This window comes from Octodon degus, unplaced genomic scaffold, assembly GCF_000260255.1.
Source record: "Octodon degus isolate 3935 unplaced genomic scaffold, OctDeg1.0 scaffold00174, whole genome shotgun sequence".
Classification (NCBI taxonomy): Eukaryota; Metazoa; Chordata; class Mammalia; order Rodentia; family Octodontidae; genus Octodon; species Octodon degus.
The window spans coordinates 885,043-894,203 of NW_004524750.1; the positions used below are offsets into that span (position 1 = coordinate 885,043).

The 9,161-nt window shown below is 42.3% G+C and overlaps 1 protein-coding gene across 2 annotated transcripts in view; it reads left to right on the top strand.

The window, feature by feature from the left end:
• Nucleotides 1–9,161, top strand: part of Psme4 (proteasome activator subunit 4) — a 124,025-nt gene that overhangs the window by 26,759 nt on the left and 88,105 nt on the right. For both annotated transcript variants that reach the window (XM_023703556.1, XM_004643409.2), the window contains exons 8-15: nucleotides 587–679; nucleotides 2,037–2,302; nucleotides 5,144–5,330; nucleotides 6,036–6,125; nucleotides 6,504–6,568; nucleotides 6,841–6,991; nucleotides 8,338–8,436; nucleotides 8,643–8,712. In XM_023703556.1, the coding sequence (XP_023559324.1) occupies nucleotides 587–679; nucleotides 2,037–2,302; nucleotides 5,144–5,330; nucleotides 6,036–6,125; nucleotides 6,504–6,568; nucleotides 6,841–6,991; nucleotides 8,338–8,436; nucleotides 8,643–8,712 (1,021 nt within the window). The remainder of the gene's footprint in view (nucleotides 1–586; nucleotides 680–2,036; nucleotides 2,303–5,143; nucleotides 5,331–6,035; nucleotides 6,126–6,503; nucleotides 6,569–6,840; nucleotides 6,992–8,337; nucleotides 8,437–8,642; nucleotides 8,713–9,161) is intronic.

The window sequence follows — 9,161 nt, forward strand, 5'->3', positions numbered from 1 at the left end:
CAACTGTGTAAGCTGGTTCTCACCTATGTATTTCTCTTCCAAACTGGAAAAATCAATTTAAGGATTACTTCTTACATAAAATTTAATTTTATTTTGAAAAGTAAAAACAAAAGCAAGAATAAAAATGAGAAAAAGAAACGGTAACATACAATACATACGTTACAGATTTTCAAAACAAGAATAGCTGATTAACAGTGGTTGATATATATCATCTATTTTTATCTTAAAATCTGTGGCTCAGATTAATAGATACAGTTCTGTAAGATTGGACATATGATTGCATATTACCACTTACTTTCAAGAAACCTTAAATTTTTGTTCTTGTCTTTTTTTTTTCTCTTTTTGCCATTGCTTTCAAAATTTATTTTAAAGGGTATTTATGACTCTTAAAGTTAGCATTGTCGGCAGGATGAAGGTCAACCATGGTAGTGCTCTGTGGATAGCCGTGGGTCTGTTGACTCCTTCGTTCTTACAGTGCAGTGCAGGAACTAACATTCTATTTTTTTCTTGTTTCTTGTTTTCATTTACTACCTTTTCTTCCCCCAAACAAACAGGAACTGACCTTCTTACTCTTTTGTCTGTACAGGGTGGACCAAGTAAGCTGGTGCAGGAACATTTATCTGGCTTGTTTAACAGCATCACATCATTTTACCACCCTTCAAATAACGGGCGCTGGCTGGTGAGTACGTTCACTTTGTTTCCTGCTTGAAACTGGAAGATATGGTTGTGCTCAACTACTGCCTGTGGTGTAGCATGTGATAGTGCCTGCACTGAGTTAGTTCTGCATGTGCATAGGACAGTGCTGCTGTGCTGACGTGACAGAAGGCCGCACATGGTGACAGAGCGCTCACAGAAATGCCATGTTACCTGCTGTGGTGCTGATTGCCTGAAAGCACTTTGATAGTTCAGTGGTCTGAGTGCCTGCCCGGCAAATGCAAGGACCTGGGTTCTATCCCGGGTACCATATGCCGTGCCAGCCCCAGAACCCGGGTGCACTGTGCCAGCTACTGAAACCAGGTGTTGTGGAACACATCTGTAAATCCCAACACTGGGGAGGCTGAGGCAGGAGGATCACTATGAGTCCAAACTGTGTGGTGAGACCCTGTATCAAATAAAGAAAGAAAGAAAGAAAAAAATCCCAGCACTTGGAGGTAAGGCTGGAAGGTCACCAAGAGTTCAAGACCAGCCTGGGATACACAGCGAATTTAGAGCCAAGCCTGGGCTACAAGGTGAGCCCCTATCATAAAGAAAGTGCACCACGACATAGAATAGTCTTTTCAGTTTTATGCTATCAGCTCTTTTTATTTTATTTATTTATTATTTATTTATTTATTTGCGGAACCAGAGATTGAACTCAGGCCTTTGCACTTGCCAGGTAAGCGCTTACTCTATTGAACTATCTCCCTGGCCCCTTATTTTTTAATTTTTGACAGGACCGGGGATTGAACTCAGGCCCTTGCGCTTGCCAGGGAAATGCTTATTCTGCTGAGCCATCTCCCTGGCCCTCTTTTTCTTTTAAATGCCAGTTACGATTATTTTCTTTGTTTCTTTTCTTTTTTTTTTTTTTTTTTTTGGAACCCAGGATTGAACTCAGGCCCTTGTGCTTGCCAGGGAAGCGCTTGTTTCACTGAGCCATCTCCCCGGGCCTGATTATTTTCATGTAATGGAAAATTTGTGTGGTGCTAAAAACTTAAAACTGGAACCTGAAACTTCCATTCATACGTGGTTACCAGTAGTTACTGGTAAGAGCTTTGTATCCTGTCTAGTGCTATGGAGGACTTCGTATTTAGATTTGTTATTTTAAAAAAAAATTATCCCATTTTATTCTGTTTCATTTTCTGTTTTTTGAGGCCAGGTCTTGCTCTGTAGTCCAGGCTGGCCTTGAACGAGCCACGTATTCTCACAAAGCAAACCCAACCGCCTCGTGAATCAGCCTCCCACGTGGTGGCATTGTGCATTTATTCAGGGCAGTGAGGGCCATGGGTATCAGTATGGGAGAGTTGGAGCTACCTCGAACTCCTGTTCTGTGTCCTCAGAGCAAGCTGATGAAGCTACTGCAGAGGTTGCCGAACAGTGTTGTTAGAAGATTGCATCGTGAAAGATACAAGAAGCCCTCTTGGCTGACTCCTGTGCCTGACAGCCATAAGCTCACTGAGCAGGACGTTACAGACTTCGTGCAGTGCATTATTCAGCCTGTGCTCTTGGCTATGTTTAGCAAAACGGGCAGTCTAGAAGCAGCCCAGGCCCTGCAGAATCTTGCACTCATGAGGCCCGAGTTAGTGATACCCCCTGTACTTGAAAGGTAAGTGCCGCTGTACATGTGTTATGGGAGGCTACTCTGCTACGGTCTTCTCTTTTGCTCTTTTTGGTTCTCTCTTCTGTGGCATCTGTTCTGCATATGCCTGTTTTCAGAGGAGAAGCAAGACATTTCCCTTTGAAAACTTCATTAAGATTAGAGAGAAACAATTAAAATACAGTGGATAACAAGGATTTTGGATTGTGTGGACATACCCATTACCCAAGTTTTTGCACATAATTTAAGATTTATGAGTATGTGAATTGATGACATGAAAGACAGTGATATATCTTGTAACCTTAATCTGTTGTTTTACAGTGTAACTTTTACTATACTCTGATTTGCATGTTGGAAGAGTACAGTAGCTTTCCACGAACCTAGCCGTTGTGCACAGGACAATGAGTCCTGAGACAGGCAGTGCTTTGAATATTCAGGACCAGATTACTTTAACTTTTTGCTTTGTCTCTCTTGTGCTGATGCTTGAATGTGAATCTTAAATTTTCTTTGAATGTCATTGTCAAAAGTGGAAGAAGGGGCTTCCCGGTTAGATTGGGGCTTCCCCATTAGTTCAGGTGTTTAAAGTGCCTGCTTGAGCAAACTCAGCCACAGGGGACTGCGGTTCAATCCCCAGCTCCACGAGCTGCACTAGACCCACCCTCAACACAGCCTGGGCTAGCCAAAAAAAAAAGAAAGAAAAAAAAATGGAAGGAAAATTGTCAGTTGTTTTAAAATTTTTTAAATCTTTCATTTATGTATTTGGTTAGGGTTTCACAGCGCAGCTCAGACTCATAGTAGTGCTCCTCCAGTCTTGGTCTCCCCAGCCCTGGGATGATAGGCCTGTGCCATCACTCCCAGTTTCGGTGGCCAGCTCAGCTTGCCCAGGCGGGGCCAACAGGCCTGAGGTACCGAGGATCGAACCCTGGTCCTTGCGCTTGCCAGGCGATTGTCAGTAGTTTTTAGAGGCCAGAAGAGTCTAGCAGTTGAGTTTTATTTGTGCAAGGTTGGTAGTAGAAGTAATAGACCACAGTCAGTTTCTGCCTCTTGAGGGAGGCCAGGTATTGCTCACGTTCCCTTGGCCAAGGGCACCGCTCCAACATACAGAACCCAGGGAGGAAGTGTGGTGAAGACGTGGCTCTGCCCCCCTTTTACGTCCCAGGGTTCTTTGCTGCTCAGCCCTGCTGGGTGCTAGAAGCTGTTAAGCCGTAGACGGTTCCTTTGTGCTCTCTGGGGAAGAGCAATTTCAGGTGTATGTACTGTTAGAATTTTGAAGTTTGATATGTTTTAATCTTTCTTTACTTCCCCTTTATTTTACCTTATTTGTGTAATTTTCTAGCTGATTAGTTATGAATAGTGAGACATTGTTTTGCAGAACAAAGCTTCTAACCCTGAGCGTGTACATTCATCACATTTCCTTAGTCTTCAGTTCTTGCACAAATAACATCAACATGTTGTATGATGTACACTTGACCACCATGTGAGGCTTGTGTGTTCTTTTATAAAAACACTTTTTTAAAAACTTAAAATGTAGCCAGGCATGGTGGTACACACCAGAAGACTGCGGCAGCAAGATTTCTGGAGTCCAAGCATTTGAGGCAAGCCTAGATAAAAGCAAGACCTTGTCTAAATTCAAAAGAAATTGAAGAATTAAAAATGTAGAAGAGAAATTCTTAGTTTTGTATCTCCAAAAGACAGTTTGATATGTTTTCTTCATTTTTAAAATTATTTTTACCATTTAAAATCTTCCTTTTCTCATTTAATATGTGGTGAAGTTTCCCTTATTGTTTATCGTTTCTGGGTAAGTAGAATGTAGGGTGCCTCCATTTTATTTCACTCCCATCCGTAAGACAGGGTCTTTAAAGAAGTGAAAGCCCTGAGTCGGGGAAGTGCCCTTGGCTTTTCACGACTGGTCGAAGATTGGCGTCGTGCTCCTCACAGATGATTCGGACCAGCGTCATGAGTATTCTCTTGTTTCATGTCACTGATTTTCAGTTTTAAGTGTCTTTTAGTGTGTGTGTGTCTCTGTGAGACAAGGTCTCACTTTGCGTTTCAGGCTGGCCTGACACTTACATCGTAGCTGGGCTGGCAAGCTTAACAGTGGTGTTCCAGCCTCAGCCTCCCCAGTGCTGGGATTACGGTTGTGTGCTGTCATGCCAGATGCTGGCAGTCAAACTCGGGACTGCTTGCTGGGCATGTCCCCCGTCCTGCAAGCCTTTTGTTACTGAAATTATAATGAGATAAATTTTAGGTACTCTTTTTCCTTTTTGGCTGGCTGGGAGCTCACTTTGTAGCCCAACCCACGTGTCGCCCGACGGTAGTAATTCTGCTTCATCCTCCCCAGTGCTGTTATGACAGGCTCTGCCACTGCATGCTGCTTTCAACTTGTTTTTATGGAGAAAGGACAACGGTACTATTTTTGTTTTGTTCTGTTTTGAGGAGTATTTGTAAGTTGTTACTCCTGAATTCTGTTACTCAGTGAGCCCTTAGATCAGTTTAGTATGGATTAAAGTGACTGAAACTGGGTGTGCTGGCGTGGCTATAATCCCAGCAATGGGAGGCTGAGTTGGGCTGCTCAGTGAGCTCAAATTAGCCTGAATTACAGAGCAAAACCCTGTCCAAAAAAAAGGTGACTGAGAAGCAAGGCAGTCTACCAGTCCGTGCTCATTTTTACTGTGGAATTTATAAAAAGACAGGCCGTGAGATAGGGAATTGTAGAATCATGCAGTGTTCTGTAATTTTCTGTGTAATTCTATTAAATTTGATAGCAAATCTGCTTTTATCCTTTCAGTCAAATTGTACTACACGGATTTAGTGTATTTAACATTGTAAAATTGCATTTTCGAACTGTAGAACATACCCAGCGTTAGAGACATTAACAGAGCCTCACCAGCTCACGGCTACTCTCAGCTGTGTGATTGGAGTAGCCCGAAGCTTGGTGTCAGGAGGCAGATGGTTTCCTGAAGGCCCGACACACATGCTACCTCTGTTGATGAGAGCGCTGCCTGGGGTGGACCCCAACGACTTCAGTAAGTGCATGGTGAGCATCCGCGCGGCTGTCACACGCGTCACGCTGCGTAAGTGTGTGTCCCGGAAACTTTCCAGACACCTTTTAGAACACACTGCCTCATGAGATCTGGTAGTGATGACAGGAGTACATAGATGCCTAAGCTTAAGTGTGGACAGCTGCTCTATAGAATGCCTTTTCAGAAGTCGCCTGCTGTAAGCTGCATGTGTCACAAGGTTAGAACCTGGCCGTTGTGCCAGGACTGAACCGAGGACCTTAAGTGGTCCGGGAGTGCTGGACCGCTGAGCTAGACCACAGACCTAATTCTGTGGCGTCTTAAATCTCATTGCATGTTTGTTGGTTTTCTTGGCAATAAGGAGATACGATGACCAGCTGCGTGGTAGAGAATGCCTGCTGCTGCGCAGGCATGGCTCCCGCCGGCCCCCTCCTTTCCCTCCCTCCCCCGCTGCCCCGCTCCCGTACATCTGCTGTAGCGTCTCCTGCTTGCCTTTCATTCATGTTGCCTGCTTGGAGACCGAGAGCTTCTCATTGACAAAGGATTGAAGTTTTTTAAGTAACTTTATTACTAAGGTGACAGTTAATTTTCAGAACCTTAAAATGCTCATTTCTAAGTGAAAAACATACAGATCATCATGAGATTTTCCTTAACGTAATTTATCTGGATGATTTAGATTTTTTTGAACTTGTAATTCATTTTGAAATTGCTTATTCCCACAGATCACATTCCAGTTTATAGCAACATTTTCTACTCTGGTGCCTTTAGTGGATTGTTCATCTGTACTCCAAGAAAGAAACGACCTCACTGAAGTAAGGATGCTTTCTGGATAGAAAGGGTTAACTGAGTGTTCTAATTCTTACTGAATAGGTATAGTAATATTTGAGAGTTTAAAACAATGGCAGATGCATTCTCTAAGGTAGAGTTACTGTTTTGTGGTAACATGGCATTAAATAGTGAGGTAGTCTGCATAGCTGTCACCCAGAGGTATTTTTCAGTTCATTACTTTGATCCCTAAAAACGTACTAGATTAAATTGTTCTAAATCAACATATGATTATGATCTTGTTTCTTATAGTAGCCATTGTAATCATTTATTATATCTCTTTGGTAGGCATAATTGAGTGTTACTAGTTTAGAATAAACAATCCAAAGCTGTTTGTGACTTTTCTTTATTCTGGCATATTACAGGTGGAACGAGAGCTTTGTTCAGCCACAGCTGAGTTTGAGGATTTTGTCCTACAGTTTATGGACAGGTGAGCTGGAGGCCTAGATCTGTCCTTTTCTTGTATTCAGAAAAGGGCCAAAATAAAATAAGGGACTCTCCCAAGCCAAAACCTTAGTTTCTCCCTGATTTTAACCCTCATTGAGCTGCTGCAAAGTTAAAAACAGAAAATTGATTTGTGAGCCAGCTGTCAATTAAGCAGCTGTCCCTGAAGGATCATGGTCGTGGAGGCTTATCTGCCTGCTATAGAAAAGATTAAACCTGTTGTTAGCGGCTAAATGGTACTTTGTTTGGGGTCTTTAGATGCTTTGGACTTATAGAAAGTAGTACATTGGAGCAAACAAGAGAAGAGACCGAAACTGAGAAAATGACTCACTTGGAGAGTTTGGTGGAGTTAGGTCTGTCCTCCACGTTCAGTACAATCCTTACACAGTGTTCCAAAGAAATATTCACGGTAAGAGAGCATCGCGCAGTCACTACCCTCTGCTGTTTTCATTTCATTTGATGTTTTAAATTTGCACTTGAGTTTTTGTGTATACCATGAGTGAGGTCTGCTCTTCAGCCCAAAACCTGTCCTGGCTCAGTGAACGAATATACGCCAAATACATTGCACCAGGTAGTTGTGTGGCTGTTGGCTGAGCTCAGTGCTGAGGAGCCAACACTGTGTATTAAATAAGCCATAAACAAATGCTTACAAACAGAGTCACGTGTCAGTGGGCTATTGAAAACGTGCCCAGATGCTCACAGTCGTCTCGTCCGGTGTTTCCTTTGGGAACAGTGGCTCAGTACTTGCTAGTTCAGCACTCACAGCAGCCTTCTAGACCGTTGTTACTGTGAAATGGACTTCTAAGGGAGAAGTGTAGAAAGTTGCATGCAATTCCATGGCAGGAATTAAATACCAAGTATAATGGTCTAGCTGTGATGGATTAGAAAAAGTTGTCCTCGTTAAGGCATTTGGTTAACATTCCCTTATTTGGTACTGATTGATCCTTACAGGCAGTCAGGTCCTTAAGAATGCTCTTTGTTTTCAGTTCTTTTTCTTCTCCCTTTATCTGAGATTATGACTGTTTAACAGTGTTCATCCTGGCTGAAGGATATGCCACCTTACAGCTATATAAAATAGAATAGCTCCTAAGATTAAAGAGCAAAGAACTCTTTTTTTTTTTTTTGGTACTAGGAATCAAACTCAGGACTTTGTGCTTGCCATGCCGGCGCTGTGCCACTGAGCTGTGTCATCAGCCCTTAACTGAGTTTAAAGAATGAACACAAATTATCTCTTGTCCAACAGAAAGGAGTTGTTCATAATTTTCAGCATGGTAAATCCCAATTTAGAACTCAGTTCTTCCTTTAGCAAGCAAGTTAAAATTCTGTGAAAAATAAAATTCTGTGATGATTGTAAAATTAAATAGACTGCTTCAAGTCTTTGAACAGTTTAAATTTTTATAAGGTTTGTAGTTGCCAAAAAGACAAGTTGTAAACATTAGACATTCTAAAAATGTTCCTGTTATTTTGGATTAATTATCAAGATAATCTAATTGCATTTGATTCCAGCAGCTATAATTTTGTATGGGAGATTTCTGTAGAAAGTAAAATCTTACTCCTTATGTGTTAAGGGTAGAATTATCTGCAAATGCTATTCTTATACCTGAATGTAACATCACTGAGCAAATCCTCATAAAGTCAGCTAGTCAAAAATTGCTTACTTGGCTTTTTTTATGTAACTTGAGTGTGTCTATCGTTTTCTTTTATGTTCCATGTTTAATTTTCTGAAAAATGACCTTTTCTTTTATACCTTAACAGGTGGCCCTTCAGAAAGTTTTTAATTTTTCTATTTCACATATATTTGAAACAAGAGTAGCAGGCCGCATGGTGGCAGACATGTGTCGTGCTGCCGTGAAGGTGAGTGCGCTTCTTGGGGCTGGTGAGTTGATGACGCGGCGACTAGCAGGTCAGTAGAGCTGGTTCTTTTGGACGCGCTTGGTACCCTTAAGCGCGTCATTGGTTCTGCAGCTGTGTGCACCGTTTATTTGCCGCCGACAACACTCCTAGTGTATTTGTGTAACTGAAAATGCTTTTCAGGACCTCTTTGTGCACATGTGTTTCAGTGCTGTCCAGAAGAGTCTTTGAAGCTGTTTGTTCCCCACTGCTGTGGAGTTATAGCCCAGCTGACCATGAGTAAGTCGTGAATAGGGTCATTATTCTGTCTTTGCAACTGTGGAGTTTGTTAGAGTGTGCAGTATTTTATTTTTTAGAAGGGAGAACACTCCCTGCTGCCCCTAACGTACCCAAATTGGCAGATTGCTTAGGAACTTTTACTTAGTATTTGCATGTAACAGTTCACAGAAATTACTTTCAGAATTGCCTGGGGGGGGGGGGCAGTGTGGGAGATTAGCCTCAGGACCTTGCACCTCCAGGCAGGTGCTTATTCTGCTGAGCTCTCAATCCCCAGCTGTGGTTTATACTTTTTGAAAATTGTTTTACTTCCTTTTGGAACATGTTCACCTTCATGGAGAATAAATCAAAAGTATCCCTGGGGCTGGAGAGATGGCTCAGTGGTCTAAAGCACCTACTTAGAACAAGCTTGGCAAGGCATCAGGGACCGCGGTTCAATCCCCCAGCACCAC